This window comes from Osmerus eperlanus, chromosome 8 (genome assembly GCF_963692335.1).
Source record: "Osmerus eperlanus chromosome 8, fOsmEpe2.1, whole genome shotgun sequence".
NCBI classification, from domain to species: Eukaryota; Metazoa; Chordata; class Actinopteri; order Osmeriformes; family Osmeridae; genus Osmerus; species Osmerus eperlanus.
This window is the reverse complement of record NC_085025.1, coordinates 7,634,656-7,651,208: the sequence shown is the minus strand read 5'-3', so window position 1 is coordinate 7,651,208 and position 16,553 is coordinate 7,634,656. Positions and strand designations below refer to the sequence as shown.

The 16,553-nt window shown below is 47.0% G+C and overlaps 1 protein-coding gene across 2 annotated transcripts in view; it reads right to left on the bottom strand.

Annotated features, from left to right (window-relative positions):
- Positions 1-239: 239 nt before the first annotated feature.
- The window catches only part of sesn1 (sestrin 1), a 36,633-nt gene continuing 20,319 nt past the window's right edge, over positions 240-16,553 (bottom strand). The window contains exons 1-9 of one of the 2 annotated variants that reach the window (XM_062466998.1): positions 5,182-5,430; positions 4,127-4,192; positions 3,752-3,952; positions 3,370-3,552; positions 2,690-2,938; positions 2,199-2,453; positions 1,929-2,119; positions 1,647-1,791; positions 240-1,513 (exon numbers count right to left, since the gene is read on the bottom strand). In XM_062466998.1, the coding sequence (XP_062322982.1) occupies positions 1,427-1,513; positions 1,647-1,791; positions 1,929-2,119; positions 2,199-2,453; positions 2,690-2,938; positions 3,370-3,552; positions 3,752-3,952; positions 4,127-4,192; positions 5,182-5,283 (1,479 nt within the window). In that variant the 5' untranslated portion in view covers positions 5,284-5,430 and the 3' untranslated portion in view covers positions 240-1,426. Of the gene's footprint in view, positions 1,514-1,646; positions 1,792-1,928; positions 2,120-2,198; positions 2,454-2,689; positions 2,939-3,369; positions 3,553-3,751; positions 3,953-4,126; positions 4,193-5,181; positions 5,431-16,553 lie in introns of those variants that run through there. The other variant, XM_062466997.1, reaches the window with a different exon arrangement.

Genomic DNA, 16,553 nt, shown 5'->3' with positions numbered 1-16,553 from the left:
TCCTATGAACGGGAGGCAGGTGACCCTCGCGATTCTGCTCACCAAAGAGCACTTTCATGTTTCAAAGAGAAGTAAAACAAACAGAAGAGGTATTTTTTTTTACTGGTAATATCACAATCCAAAGCTTTGAAGGTGTTAAGGAGAGCCAGGCATCCGGATGGCAGGAAGACAGATGGGGTTAGGAACCGGAAGATACCTCGGGAACACCTGGCTTCACACTTTCTTTTTGTTTCGCTTTCTTTTACTCAAGGACAAAGCTTAATTACCAGAAACATAACGACACCAATGTCAACAATAAAAAACAGTCACCAAGTAGCTACAGCAGAAGCAAGATGGCTCCTCCTTCAAAGTGCTTCGCTTTTTTTGACGCTTGAAATTCTAAAAAATACTTTTTTTTTTTTTCTTCCTCATCCTCCACCTCTTGATATTTTCTGGTTTTCCCCACACACACACACAATATATTTGTCACAGACACTCAAACGGGAAACGCACAAACAGTCAAACTCAACAGGGCTCAGTGTTCTTTGTTGTTTTCCCAACACATACACCTCGACTTTACACACATTCTGGTCTAGCTTACAAAGACAGTTTGTAGGGGTTGTGTGGGGGAGGGGTAATGCAATAGTTGTAGGATGGATAGGGGACTCTAGGGTTACTTGGGGGGGGGGGGGGTGTGAGGGTCAATATGACCCCCTGTTACATGAGAGCAGCAGCAGTGTCTGCTCCTCTGATGACTCCGCTGGATAGTTCAGGCACACTTTACATCATGACACGTCTCCAGTTAACGCCAAAACAAAAACATACACCACAATAACAACTTCTCGTAATACAAAAGAAAAAGAAAAAAAAGGATACAAAATGAAACTAAATGAAACACAAAGTGACTACATGATAAGAGTGCAGCAGTGCACTGTGTTCTGGAGAATTTGCTGTCGGGGATTCTTGCACACGCTCATAGAGATAGCAGTGACTCCCACTGGGGGTGGGAGGTGGAATACTGGAACGTTAGCTGGAACTTCCTCCGCCTGAGTAACTGTCCTCTAGAGCAGCTCAACATCCCAACAGCAGGGGGAGGGTGCTCTAGGCTGCCCCCTCATGGTGGGTTTTGGCACTGCGGGCAACGAGGATGTTGCCGTCTTCATCCATCCACCAGTGGGGTTCAAGTGACTATTTCTTTTGCAGTTCTTTCGTTTCAGCTTACTTTCTTTTCTTCCATTTGTTCTGTCCATCTTTCCTTCTTTCATCCATCACAAGGGTGAGGTTTCGTGTAGAGCCGAGTTCCTTCCGTTTCTTTCACTCTATTAATTTTTTTAATTTTTTTTTCCTCCTCCCCTCTTCGGTTTTCATTTTTTCTTGAAGTGTCCCACAAGAGCAACGACGACAACAACAGTAAAAAAAAACAACAACGATAAACGCCAAAAGCCCTTCATGTCATATAGCGGGTGATAGCTCTCAGAGCATAAAGCAACTCTGCCTGCATGCGCGCTTCCATAAGAAGCAAGTTAACGTGGACCTGGGAAGGGAGAGAGAGAGAAAAAGGAGAAACAGTTATTATACTGCAATAACCTATTTTATTTCACCGTATCAACAAAAGCAAGAATGACTATTTTTACATATTTGTACCAAGCCCTGTGTCACCCCCTCACCTTCTCAGAGTGCTGGAACTGCCTCCAGAAGCTTTCATACATTCTCTTGGTGGTTTTCTCCGGGCTGCACACCATGGTCTTAATGTAGACCTTAAAGCTGCGATCCAGAAGCTGGTTGATCTCCCCATAGTCATAGTCATCATATCTGAGACAGAGAGCGAGAGGAAGGGGGGGGGGGGGGGTCAGAGTCAACCAGCCACCAATAAAATGGTACAAGTAAAGTAAAGGGGGAAAATAAGCTATGACAGCGTTATCAAATCGTAGAAAAGTTGTTTTTCTAACCTGATGCCAAACATGCAGTGGATGTAGTTCCAGATGGCCCTGCGAAGCATGGACGTATCCACATCCTTGTGTGTTGCCATGGTGTTGTAGGTCAGGGTGTAGGCCATCTGGAACTTCTCGTCCAGCAGCTGACCCACATCTGGGTACAGGCGGTTGACCAGGGAGTAGCCATGGTCCTCCCAGCTGTAGTCCTGGGGGGGATAACGAGGGGTTAATATTGCAGGAGTGGGGGTTCATATTGACACTGTGTGTGTGTGGAGTCTGGCCTACCTGCACTCTGAAGGTGGGTACGTGCTCCCCCCTCCTGGAGAAGTCCTTGTAGCCGTAGCTGGGGTCCTCAAAGTGGCGGGACACGTCCCTGGAGGGCACGCCCTCCTCGTCCTCGGAGGTGGACACCAGCATGCTCTCAGTCTTCTCCCTCTCGAAGCGTGTGGCCATCTCCTCCTGGCTGGCCTCCTCCTCCTCACGACACTCCTGCATCTGCTTCATCCTCTCCATCAGCACCTCCACCTCGCCAGACACCTCCTACACACACACACACACACACACACAGGCAGTCAGGTTACATGTAAAACCAGAGATGACCCAATACCACACGTTCCACACAGTCCCCTCTCTATCAACCACACTGAGCCTCCACCAGAGATTGACCACCCCACAACCATACCATGGTTTCACAGCCTAGTGCCAGCCTCTCTCTCTTTCACAATCTCACCCCCCCCCCTCCCCCCACCCATCTCCCTCACGTCCCCATCTCTCACCTGGTTGCTGTGGAGGTGGTGGTGGTCATCATGGTGGTTGGCGTGGTGCCCGTTGCCGTTGGCGATGTCGCACATGCAGTACTGGCTGAGGGAGGGGGGTCTGAAGGTGTGGCCCCCGCTGCAGTGGATCTCAGGGCTGATGCCACAGCCGAAGGTGAAGGAGGCCAGGGAGTGGTAGTGGGTGAGCAGCACCACCGCATGGATCAGCTCCGCCAGAGACCAGCTGTGCTCCTCTGCCTTCAGCAGGTGCTGGGGCCACAGAAAAAGAAAGAGAAAAAGGATTGGTAAGTAAAGCTGTCAAATCAGTCTAATAGTCTGTATGATAGGCTGGGTCATGTGGCATTGTCAGTGGAGTGAGTATCAATCACCAGCTGGCACATAGGATTGGACAGAGGTTACGGTGATGATGCAGTGATGGATCTAATATCACCTTTTCCTTTCTCCCCTTTTCTGCTTACCTCCCTCTATCTCTTTCCCCCTTCAGTAACCCTGAAGCCTGCCAGTTCGGCCAAGTCAAACAGCTGCAGCCGTCCTCCTACCTCCCTCCATCAATGACCTCGTTGACCATGGACTGTTACATCATCAGCTCCACCCCCACCCTCCCCACCTGCCATCCAGCCAGCCCAGGATAGTGTCACCTTCCTGCATTTGGCTCCCTAATCCAGCCCCTGGTCCCTTACCTCGATATGGGCCTTGGTGAGCAGCCAGGGCCGGTGGGCCAGGATCTTGTTGAGGTCTCCCAGGGCCTGCAGCTTCTGTGGGGCTTCGTCCAGCCCGTTCAGCCACTTGGGATCACCCCCCACCTGGAGGAAGTCGTTGACGTGCAGGTTGACCAGGTAGGAGCACTGGTGACGTGCTGCCGCCTGGAGGGGGGGGGGGGGGGACACGTTATACTGACATGGTTGAGAGACTACAGGGAGGCGTGGGAGATATGAGAGGGGATGGAGTTGCTGAGAAACAGCAGTTGAAAGAGCACAGGAACAGATGATCTCAATGTCTTTAGCACGGCTCTCAGCCTACCATGACATACGCCCATGTCATGATAGTGGAGTTTAGGCTTACCATGATGCCTATATAGTGGCGGTAGTGCAGAGACAGCGGGCCGTCCATCTGAAGCAGGTAGTGCTGCGTCCGGAGGAAGCTCTCCAGGTACTGCGGGTGGAAGCCCATCACCAGAGAGATGTTGTCAAGGCGACCCAGCGCCGCAAAGGCGTCCTCGAATATCGACTGCGTCCTGGCGTCCTCCTTGCTTACTTGCAGGATCTAGTGGAAGAGAGGGGGAGATTCATCAGCATATGATCCAGTCGTAGACTCTTAACTATTTCAGCAATACATGTTAATAGTAGTAGATGCAGTACATTGTATTTACTCAAATATTCATCAGTTTGTATTTGTCACTGGCTCATATGAGGTGCCTATAAGATCCGATCTACTCACTTCTTTTTCTGGGATAAATCTACTTGGTCCGTTTCCCAGTGGTCTTGGAATCCTTACTCCTAAATCCTGCAAGACAAGGGAACATATATATTCACATTTACATGACCAGCAATACATAGAGGAAACGTCATTCCAATGGAGATCAAGTGACATCGAAAGTTCATTTTAAATACACACGGAAAGGGAAAAAAAACCCTATTAGCGGTATTTAGTAGCATTTTGGCTTCCATCCCTCCCATGTAATACAGCAAGGCCTCTCCTCTCACCCCCTGCTCTGCTACAGATTACTCTACTGCCCCGGTTTGGCATTACTAGTCCGTCTGACACTTAGCCTTAGCAAAGACAAGAGAAACTCGACACGCTTTGTTCATAACACCGCTGCAGAAAAAGATGCTGCGCGGTTCTTGCGTCTTAAAAGATAACAAAATGTCGAAAGGATTATTATTTTACTTTAAATCCATTTACCCAGTTTTCCTACATTATGTGAGCTGTGGCAACAAGTTACAATTATGGATTAAATAGCTTAGATATAAATCTTGTATTGATCGTAGGTTTATAGAAGAAAAAACAGCAATTGAGACTTACAATTCTTGAAATCTGTACTTTTAATCGGTCACAAAATAGAAACTTGTTGAGACATGTCCCCCTTTAGCTGACTTGATGGCAGCTGTCCCGTTGCGCACGCACAATAAAGTGGCTGAATGAATAACCTAGCTCTCTGGCCGAAGATCAAAAGATAACCAACACAAATAAATATAACCAATGTATAATATCAACTTTCTCTAGGCTATAACCAACAACCAGGAGCTACAAAAGAAACTGACAAAGACCTGTGCGGGACATAGAGGACTGTCAAGCAGCGCAACACTCGTCTTATGCGTAAACAAGAACGGACACAAAAGGAAAGGCTGCACTGCAGACTATTTGCTCGAGAGTCAAGGGAGAAGTGTCAAACGACCATAAGCGCATTCAAATTACATCAAATAGCCCAAGGTAAGAAAAGCATGCATCAACTGTCAACAGTATTAGCCCATTAAAGAACACAATTATCGTACCTTTTTACTGAGTCGTTCACAATGAGTGCATGTCTTCAATAAGTCTGACACTGTTAATGAATTATTTTCCATGGTTTCCGTTGGTGCTGTCGCGTGCCTCATAGTGTGTTCTCAGTGTGCTTGAATGTTTCAAGGTATATAAAAAAATATAAACGTCTAATAAATGGCTGTTTCCTTCTCGCTTTGTTCCTGGGGCACTGGGTAAAGTGCTCCGTCGTCAGCTGTTGCAGCCCTACAGCAGAATACCAATCTTTCTCAGCGCATACACTCGCTAAATAAGCGGACCAGCATGACTGACGTGTGAAACAACCAATCCAATGCCGAAAACAACCTCCATTGAGCCAATAGCGTTAAAGGGGACGGAGGAGGAGGGGTGAACTGTGAGGAGACAGGTTCTAAACGTGAGCCGAGAAATAAACCCCCAAGACACAGCATCAATCCTCTCATCTATATTGTCAGGACATTGGAGACCATTGCCTCGACATCGACTGTAAAATACTAAACACAATCTCTACAAGAAAAAATGTAACGCCAAGTTTTCATTGTTTGATATCCATTGGTTGTTCTGATTAATGAACTAAATCTTTTAATCAATGAAGATGACAACTTAAATAAACTTGTTCGTTTCTTAGGGATTTCTTTACACAATAACCTGTAATACTGATGTACTCATGTACTCCATTCAGCTCTCATGTTACACAGAAAACAGACAAGATTACCAAGCAGCTACAAGTTTTTTCTCTTGTCTTCCATTCATGGGAAGCACAAGAGCAGTAGTTTACACAATGGGAATGTGACCAAGCACATGTATGCCATGCATGCACACACGGAGAGGCTGACACACACACACACATGCACTTCTGCAAACCTACTCGCACACAAACACATGCATGCATGCAGGCAGGCACACACACACTTATGCACACACACAAACATATGTATGCACACACACATACATACATACATACATACATACATACATACATACATACATACATACATACATACATACATACATACATACATACATACACACATACATACATACATACATACATACATACACACACACACAAGCACACACATACACATTCACACAGTGACTGCTATTGTGGCTGAGATGAATCACCACCTAGATAGATGGATACCTGCAAGATCAACAACAACAACCGGAAATCAATTCCTGCTTCCTGCTCAGCCAATAGACCACACAGATAATTCAGCCCTGAGCCAATCACGGCCCCGGGACACCACCTGAGCCAAAAGAGAAGGAGAGATAACAAAAATCTACTGGGTTTATGGCTTTGTTTATTCCAACCAAGCCATAATGACACACCACTGACGGTATAGAAAAATCCAATTGCCCTTTACAATCTTTTTTGTATGTATTCCTTAATCTATGCTTACAAACATGAAAGGAGAGGGGGAAGTGAAATTTGCTCTGAACAAACAGCCATTATAGTAGTTGGATTATAATCTAATTCAAACAATCATCTGATCAATTCTTCAATTTCAAATCACCATTTAATAAATTAATATGAATTTGAAAAAGGTTTAGTTAATGAATTCATATGAAACAAATCTATAATAAATACATATTGATTGAAGGCTGAGACACCACAGACCCCAGTGGAATGGTTTTCATCACTAGAACACAAACAACAACCTCACTAGCAGTACATTTCACAATCCCATTAAAATACTGACTCAGGTTAACACATCTAATAATACAGTTATTATGGGAGTAGGGAGAGTGTGTGTGTGTGAATGGGGTGTGTGTGCTAGTTTGGGTGTGTGTGTGTGTGTGGTAATGTGTGTATGTGTACGTACAGACCAGGGTAGGGGAGATGTGTGTTTGTGTGCTTTTATGTGTGTTTGTTCGTGTGTCATAGGGTAAGGGGGGAGGCATAACCGGAGGAACTAAAATAAAAACCTGACAAACTGCTCCTATTTGAGAAAAGAAGGGGAGAGGGAGACGGAGAGAGAAGGAATGGAGTAAGTGACTGTGTGTGAGATAGAGAGAGATAGTTGACTGGCCCGACCCAGAAGAGCTTTCCCTCTGCCTGTTGAGTTTGGCGCAGAGCTGCCAGTGATAGCACACCATTCAGCAGGTTCATTGTGTGGTCCACCGCCCCGATACCCCCGGGGGGGGGGGCAGAGAGGGGTGCTGGAGGGGTAGTAGTGGTGGTAAACAGACCCCCGGGGGGCACAGAGTCAGCACTCTGCTGGCTGGGGCCACAGGCTGCAGCACACTGAGCTCCATGGCTCAGCAAAGTTGCAGAAGAGGCTGGTCAGCGTTCGGGGCGACACTGAGCAACACACACACCGACAAACACACACCACAACGTTTCACATAAAAGCGCTTAGACATCCCTCATCCACCCAGAGGCCAGACTGAACCCTATTGTCAGGGTGACCACACCACCCACACTGGGAGGCTTTACTGTACTCACTGTGGGGGGGGGGGGGGGGGGGGGGTTATGATAACAGGGGGATGATTAGTTACAGAGCACAGTGAGATTGATGGAGACCCTGTATGGATCTAGTCTCAGGCCCTCTCTCTCCTCTGCTCCTACTTTCTCTTTCTCTTTCTTCTTCCATTCATATTTATTTTCATGCTTCCATGGTGTCCTTCAACTTCATTCTTCTCTACTCATCCTCCCCCACTTACCTTTTCCAGCCAACCTGCCTCCATTTTGAGTGTGTAGTTGCCTGATCCTCTCATGTAGCCAGTCTGGTGACCTACTTAAGGAGGGGTCAGGGGTCAGCATTCTGTCAGTTCCAGAATGTGACTGGTGTAGCTCTACCTCTAATATGTGTCAGATTAGGGTTTCTGGCCTAAGGTATGATATTCCACAAGTCACTTCCTGTAACATTAACAAGGTAACCCACAGAGGGACACTTTCTAAGTCTAAGTCATCTTTTGAGTGTAATGTTTGACTAACTGAAAAATATGAGGTATTTTGGAACATGCCAGATAACCAGATAAATCATCATGTAGTTCATAGCAGACGTGAAACTTCCACAGAGAAAAGAGAAACACATTCTTTAGATAATTGGAATGGTTGAGATTTGTGCAAAGATAGTTGAGACAGTCCTATAGTTAATAGACAGACAACTATGACCTTTGTATTTTGTTTATGTGTTTCACTAACTACAAGTTTAACAACAACATTTACTACAGTTAAAACTGTCGGGCATGAAAATTATATGAAACAACTTTGGCAAAGTCTAGTTAAAAGCTACAAGTACGTGTATTTCTTTTTTGTTTTTTTTGTTAACAATTGTAGCTCGGTAACTTTTTCTAAGAAAATAAAGCATGTTTAACTCGCATGGGTCTTTCTGAAAAAGCTCATAAAGAAGAAATATATATTTCTTCTATCTGGTTACCACTGCAAACTTTTCAACCGCTTTCACCAAAAACTCAGGGATGAGAAGACAGAGAGAAAAGAAGAGACAGAGAAAGGCAGTCAATCTAAAGCTCACTACATATGTGTCCCAGTGGTGTGGCTGCAGTGAGACGAGAACAGAAAGAAACCACAAAAAAAAACTGTGGGGATGTGCAACAAGTGGTAGAAGTCCTCCCAACCAGTTTAAACCTGACCTATCGCTTCAGAGAGAGAGAGAGAGAGAGAGAGAGAGAGAGAGAGAGAGAGAGAGAGAGAGAGAGAGAGAGAGAGAGAGGAAGTGAGAGAGCAAAATAGAGCAAGAGGGTGAGAAAGACAGAGAGAGAGCGAGAGAGAGAGAGAGAGAGAGAGAGAGAGAGAGAGAGAGAGAGAGAGAGAGAGAGAGAGAGAGAGAGAAAGAGAGAGAGAGAGAGAGAGAGAGAGAGGGAGCAAAAAGCAGAGGCACAATGACATAAGCCTAGCAACAGGCTTTCACCAATCACGTAACAGAACAACAGTTACAGGGTCCAATCTTTTTTGCTCTCGCTCTCCCCCTCTTCTCCTCCTCTGAAAAAAGAAATGGTGAGAGAGAAAAAAAGTTGTGCCAGAGCATGAAGTTGTGTGCACAAGCATATGCAGCATATAATCATTTGACTAACAAATTGTTCCTGTTGTAGTTTTTAACAGGTGTTTGTTTGAGTTTGTCTGTGTGTGTGTGTGTGTGTGTGTGTTTGTGGAGGTGGAACAAACAGACCTCTATCTTCACCTTTTTACTGCCAACATAAAACCATCTGCTGCTCAGAAAAACAAAGGAAGATCTCTCTCCCACATCAAGCAGGCCTGCCCTGGGAGTTCTTATGTTGTTTAAGGTCCAGGGTCTCTGATGTTTGATCAAGTCTGTTTAAACTTACTGAAAAGGATGAAAACAGTTTTAAATCAATATCACACACACACACACACGCACACACTGAGGGTTGTTTTTTAAAATCTTTAAATAAGTAGAAAGTGTAGACAAAGCAAATCTTTTCTTTTTCGTCTCTCTTCCTCCCTACCACCCCTTCCTAAAACCTAGCTCTGGGTTCGAAACCCCTCCATAGATCAGCAAGCACTTAACATTGCAGGCTGAGACGTGGAGTTAGCTGCAGGAGTTAACCCTTACCTGCCCACCCTACAGCCTGCTGCTGGGTGTAGTGCTCAGGAACACTGGCTCTGGCTAGCCTGTTATTGCTCACTTTTCTGCACATACACCCTTCACCATTGAGTTATTGAGTAACTTCGTAAATTATTTTTATCTTGCCGATTTCACTCACTTTTCGGAGAACCCCCCCCCCACCACCACCACGCCCGGGGGTTGTAATAAGGGGCAAGGTGGGGTGGGAGCAAGGCGAACATGCTACCAAGTGATGCCAGTGACGCTTGCATGACTTAGGGAGTGATTCTGACATGGGACTGGACCTCTCTGTACTGGGAAACCTGAGGAGACACAACCACCAGAGCAGCACCAGGTGGGTCGACCTGACAAAATGGAATCACTCTGGAGAAACACAGGTCCAACTTTGTCCTGCTTCTCCAACCCCCTCCCCCCTCGCCTGCCAGTCTACCCTTCCTTTCCTCCTTCTCCTTTCCCCCCTCCTCTGATCTCTGTGTGTTCTGGCAAGCTATTGCAAAGGCGCGGCCTCACCAAGCGCCGGCGGCGCGGTCTGAGAGCAGCAGAGCCCTGAGCAGACGCGCGCGGGCGCCTGGAGGAAACAGCCTTCCCTGGATTCCATGAAACGGAGCGTAACTCCAGAGAGCGGAGCGGAACACCGAGCAAAGAAGAGAAAACAGCATTGACCAGGGAGGGGAGGAGGGGGGGAAGGGAGGACGGGGGAAGGGGGAGGAGGGAGGGAGAGGAGGGGGTAAATTAAGAAAGGGCTCAGAACTAAAGGGTCATTTCTTTGTATGGTTCACACTGCAGAGATACTTTCATCATACAGTGCATAGATGCATGTGTTAATACACATTTCCCTTATCGCTGCACAGTCTTTACAAAAACACACGAAATGACACACATGGACTCACGGCTGTGTAAAGTCCTGTGCAACCCCAGGTCAGCGCTGTGTGTGAGTGAGGAAAGCAGAGTTCCTGGGATGTTATTCCACCAGGGAGGAGGAGCAGCTGTCACAATACTGCCACCGCCCCCCCAGCCCTCCTGCCCGCTATCTTTAGTCTGCTTTAATAAGGTGCCAATAACATGATGAACAGATCGCTCTTTTTAACAGTTAACCTCCGCAAAACCTTTTCCATCTCTGGAGTTCAGTGTTTGATCCCTGCCAATATAACACATCTCTAACCTCATAGGGTTCAGCTCTGGAGGCTGTGGAAGATACCACTAGGCCTCTCCTCAGAGGGGTGCAGTCAAAAGCTCAAAGGGTATCAGGGTATACAAAATATAAGGTTCCTGGCGAGATGTCTACCATAACAGAGGCAGAACTAGGATCAGCTATCCCTAATCCTCACCTCACCAGAAGGGGAGAGGTCATGACACTGACCTCAAAACAGAGCTTTAGAACCACCAACTGACAGCTCTTACAAGGTTGCCATGGCGGCGGCCACCCTCACTGTTGTTCCTGCAGTGAGAATCAGATGCTGCTGACTAAACAGATATGAATCACAGCCCGGGGCTGGTTGCCCACCCCCAGATCAGACCATCATAATGGCTGCTAATGACCCCTTTGAGAAACATTCATAACTTCACCTGAACCCACAGATTTACCTAAAATGTTCCTGTTTATTTTCCATTTGTAACAAGTAGAAGTACAACTGAAGTATTGATGCTGCACCTCTCGACAGTTCCCTAGCGTTCTAACTGGGATGACACAGGGGTCTTGTTAAACTCCTCTGTGGCAGAGACAAGCAGAGCACAGGGGATGGTTGCCAGGTCGGGGATGTAATCCTCCCCACACCTCAAAGGTTGTGACATGCCTTATGAGAATGTGAAATAGGTATGAGAGTGGTCGGCCAAGTCTAATCCTGTATGCCAGATGAGAGACATACTGGCCAGAGGAGCAGACATGCATGCACAGAAAAGATGGCATTGATACAAGACTTTTAATTCTCTACCTGTCCCTGTCACTCTTTCTCTCGACAGTTTCTCTCTCTCTCCCTCTCAGGATGTTGACGGCCCATGTGGTTTCCTAGGAGACGTCATGGTGGTTCTTCTGCAGTTGTGAGTACGTGATACCACCTCCCCACCATCCCAGCTCATGTTTCCTCATTAATGAACGATGAGGCCCGGTACCGGCAGGCTGGACAAAAGCACCCGGTGGAACCTCATCTGATGGCCACGCCGGTGCTGTAACAGCCCGTTAATATTTCATTGTTTATGAAATACTTGTTTGGTCAAGCATACTAGACATGCAAGACTTTCTGGCATTTCTGTCTGTCTCTCTCTCTCTCTCTCTCTCTCTCTCTCTCTCTCTCTCTCTCTCTCTCTCTCTCTCTCTCTCTCTCTCTCTCTCTCTCTCTCTCTCTCTCTCTCTCTCTCTCTCTCTCTCTCTGCAAGTTCATTCTGTTTCTCTCTCCTTCTGTTTCTCTCTTTCTCCTTCTGTGTCTCCATGTTCATCTCTCCAGTTCATTCTTTGTGTCTTACACACGAACCTAAACATGCATGGACAATATGTATGTAAAGATCCAATGAATAATACTGGTCACAGACACAAACTAACAAATACAGAAAGTTTCTGCTTACCCCACGTACTCTCATAAACACACAAACTATCTGTGTGCACAGCACAGTGCACACATGCCTCCAGCATTGGCAAAACGACCAGTTATGATCTGTACTATAAATGCAGAAAAGGTTTACACATGCACAAGAGTGCATTCTGTAACAGTACAACAGGCCTGTTGAACGGCCTGTAGGTGACATTGGACGTTATTCAAGCCAGACAAATGGTGTCTCTGCACAGCTTTACAGGTGACCTCATAAGATGAGATATAGGAGACATTCAAGTTGTGTGCGTGTGTGAGTTGAAGAGTGTGTCTTTGTTTTTGGTATGTGAGTGTGTGTTTGGAGTTTTTTGTGCTTGTGTGTGTGTGTGTGTTTGTGTGTGTGTGTGTTTGTGTGTGTGGAGTGAGCCATGTTTGCTATCTGGTTAATCATTAACAAGGCCATGCATGCAGCAGAATACTGACCAACAGCTGGACCTTCCAGAAGGCCTCCTGGTTACACATCTTGGAACCAAACAATGGGGAGAGAAGAGGAGGAGGAGGGAGAGGGTGAGGGAGAGGAGGAGGAGGGACAGGAGGAGGCGGAGGAGGGAGAGGAGGAGGGAGAGGAGGAGATAGATGGAGAAGAGAAAATAGAGGAGGAGGAGGAGGAGGTGGATGAAGAAGAGGAGGGGAAGGAGGAGGAGGAAAGGATTGTTTTTCTGATCTTCTTACTAAGGATTTTAGTAACAGTTAAAAAGAGAAACGGAGAAAGATGAAAAGTTTGAGAGAGAGAATCACAGAGAGCGAGCAAGCGAGAGAGAGAGAGAGAGAGAGAGAGAGAGAGAGAGAGAGAGAGAGAGAGAGAAGAGAGAGAGAGAGAGAGAGATAGAGAGAGAGAGAGAGAGAGAGAGAGAGGAAAATCTCATGGATAAGCAAACACCCTGTGCTGTCTGAAGTGACATCATTGTCCAGGAGAATCAATAACTTCCAACTTCCTACTTCGTGGAAAATCAATAACTGTTAACATGGCTAGATCAGTACGCACGTAGAGTATGCACCTGAGAGGCACACAAACACAAACCTTTCTATGCAAAAAGACAAGACTATCCACACAAACACATAGATGCACACATACACACACTTTGGGAAACATATTAGTGGGCAGCAGTTTGAAGCAGGGCCATTAGAGGATTATCTCCAGTCAGACAGAGAAGTCTGTGGAATCAGCCTGCTGGGCTCAACTAAAGCAGCTTTCTATCAGGTTTCAATCCCCCCCTCAATCCCCCTTCCTCACCCTCCCAATACCCCCTCCCCACCCCCGCCCCCACCCCTTGGCCCCCCACCCCCCTTCAGCACCCCAAACCACAACCAGCCTGCAGAAACCCCAACATCACACAAAATACCCATCCCCCACACCCTCGGTCCTCACGCCTCTTTCATTTCTCTCTTTCATCCTGTCTTTCTCTCTCTCCCTCTCTCTCTCTCTCCACTTCTTCAAACAGGTTTGAGGTACTGAAACCACATATCCAAACACAGCCGCACCATTTAGAACTGCAGGCTGAAAAATGAGGTAATACGGCAAACAAAAGAGACTGTCACGCACATGACACACACGCACGCGCACAAGTTTTGCAAAGCCAGCACTTTGTGTCCTTCAGTGTTTCTGGAGCTAGAAGTGAGGTCTAAAAGGACGGGAGAGCGTACTCGTACTCGGGGACACCAACAAGTCCAGTCTGGGCCAACAGGGCGTCCAGGTGGAGCTGCAGCCCACTGCGGGGGTCTAAGGTGGCAGGGCAGAGCCGGGAGAGTGGGAGCAGGACCAGGGAGTCAGGTTACGGCTGTCCCTGTGCCAAAGCAGCCCGGGAGGAGAGCAGAGAGTAGGAGATAGAGAGAGAGAGCAGAGTAAGATATCAACAGTGACCGAGCGCAGACCAGCAGAGAGAGAGGAGAGAGAGAGAGAGAGAGAGAGAGAGAGAGAGAGAGAGAGAGAGAGGGAGGGAGAGAGAGAGAAGAGAGGGAGGGAGAGAGAGAGAGAGAGAGAGAGAGAGAGAGAGAGAGAGAGAGAGAGAGAGAGAGAGAGAGAGAGAGAGAGAGAGAGAGAGAGAGAAAACAGAAGCAGGACAGCAGGTAATAAAGAACTGCTTGTCATCCCCCCCCCCCACACACACAGACACACATGCACACGTAAAGCAGCCTCCCCCACACTTAGACACTCACAGTAGGAAGAGATGATATGAGAAAGATATTCATGTAGAGTGAGAAAGAAAGAATGAAAAAAGAAAAGAGAGAGAGAGGAGGTGGGAGGGAAGAGAGACACACAGAGAGAGAGACACACATAAAGAAAGAAAGAAAGAGAGAGAGAGAGAGAGAGAGAGAGAGAGAGAGAGAGAGAGAGAGAGAGAGAGAGGGAGAGAGAAAGAGGGAGGGAGGGAGGGAGGGAGGGAGGGAGGGGAGAGATACAGTAGAAAGACAGACGCAGTAAAGAGAAGAAACATGTTCCAACAGTTACTTCAACAACAAGACAGAAAATAGAGATGGAAAAAAAATCTGCTATGAGAAAATGAAGGGACAAATGTTACACAAACATAAACCCACAGAGAACACGCACACAGACACAAACACACGAACACACACACATATATGTGGGTGTGAATACCTAGAGGTTGCAGTGAGGTATGCATTTGCTGTGTGGGTGTTTATTTCCACAAAGCCGTGCTTGTCCTTTTCTGTCACTTGAAGGCAGTTGTTGTGGAGGAGGTCTACAGACTATTATTTGTCTGTCTAACTGCCTGCCTGCCTGCCTGCCTGTCTGCCTGTCTAACTGCCTGCCTGCCTGTCTGTTTGCCTGTCTGTCTGTATGTTTGCCTGTCTGTCTGTGTGTTTGCCTGTCTGTCTGCCTGCCTGCCTGCCTGTTTGCCTGTCTGTCTGTCTGCCTGTCTGTCTAACTGCCTGCCTGCCTGCCTGCCTGCCTGTCTAACTGCCTGCCTGCCTGCCTGCCTGCCTGCCTGCCTGCCTGCCTGTCTGCCTGTCTGCCTGTCTGCCTGTCTGTCTGCCTGTCTGTCTGTTTGCCTGTCTGTCTGTCTGTCTGTCTGTCTGTCTGTCTGTCTGTCTCGCCTGTAGAGACAGCATATGGCACAAAGAGAAGTGGCCCAACACATCAACATCCACAGCACAGTGTTGTGTGTCAGTGTGTATGAGACAAGCAAGGGGATATGTGTGTGTGTGTGTTACTGTGTTAGGGTGTGTTCGCTATGGAAGTCCCACAGGAAGGTTTCACACAATACCCTGACCTCCTCAAGGTGGACACACAACCAAACACACACACATCCAGACACGCACACACTCCCTTCATCTCTCAAACACATTATTGATTGCATGCACAGAAAGACATAATTTCTCACAAACACACACTTTCCCATACATACGCAGACACGCGCACAGCACACACACACTCTCTCAGGCAGACAATGGGCAGTGGAACAGTGCCATAAGGGAAGGCTGTTGTCCAGTCACTGGGCAACTGGGCCAACAGATGGTCTGCTTCTCTTCCCATGACACCAGCTAGGGAGGGAGGGATGGAGGGATGGAGGGAAGAGGACAGTAGACTCAGACACTAGTCTGACACCTTGGATACAGCACAATGCAGGGACTTAGTCCCAAACACACACTGCCCTCAGGCTGTTAACAATAAAGGTGATCTTCCACTGACAGGAAAGCTGACAAGGTCAGCAGAAACACATCCAGACCCCCATAGGACAGGACAGCCATGTCTGAAGAAGTTCTGTGTCTAAGACAGGGGAATGGAAAACTACACATGTACTGTATTAGAGACAGGAAGAAAAATATAGTGAAATCGAGAGAATGAGAAAAAGTGGAAGAGAGATGGCCTAATAACGCTTAGTAAAAAAGGAGAAAGAGAGAACTAGATGAGAGGTCAGGTCCTAAGTAAAGAAGAGTAAACAGAACTAAACGCTGCATATCCTGTTGAGTATCCTGAGTTCTACTCAGCAGGGTCACTCTGAAGAACATCCCTGCCCTGCATAAGCATGTGTGCGTGTACTGTGTGTGTACTGTGTTTACAGTGGGTGTGCATGCATGCACAGTCAATGTACGAGTATGTTTACAGTATGTTAACGTGTGTCTGTGAAATGCATGTGTGTATGTGCATGCCCAGTGTGTATTTATTTAAAGTGTGTGTGTGTATCTGTGTGTGTGTTTAGTCATGTATTGGTGTTCAGCACTTTCGGCGTGTGATGAGGCATGTTAGGTGTGGCTAACCCATAACAACAGTCA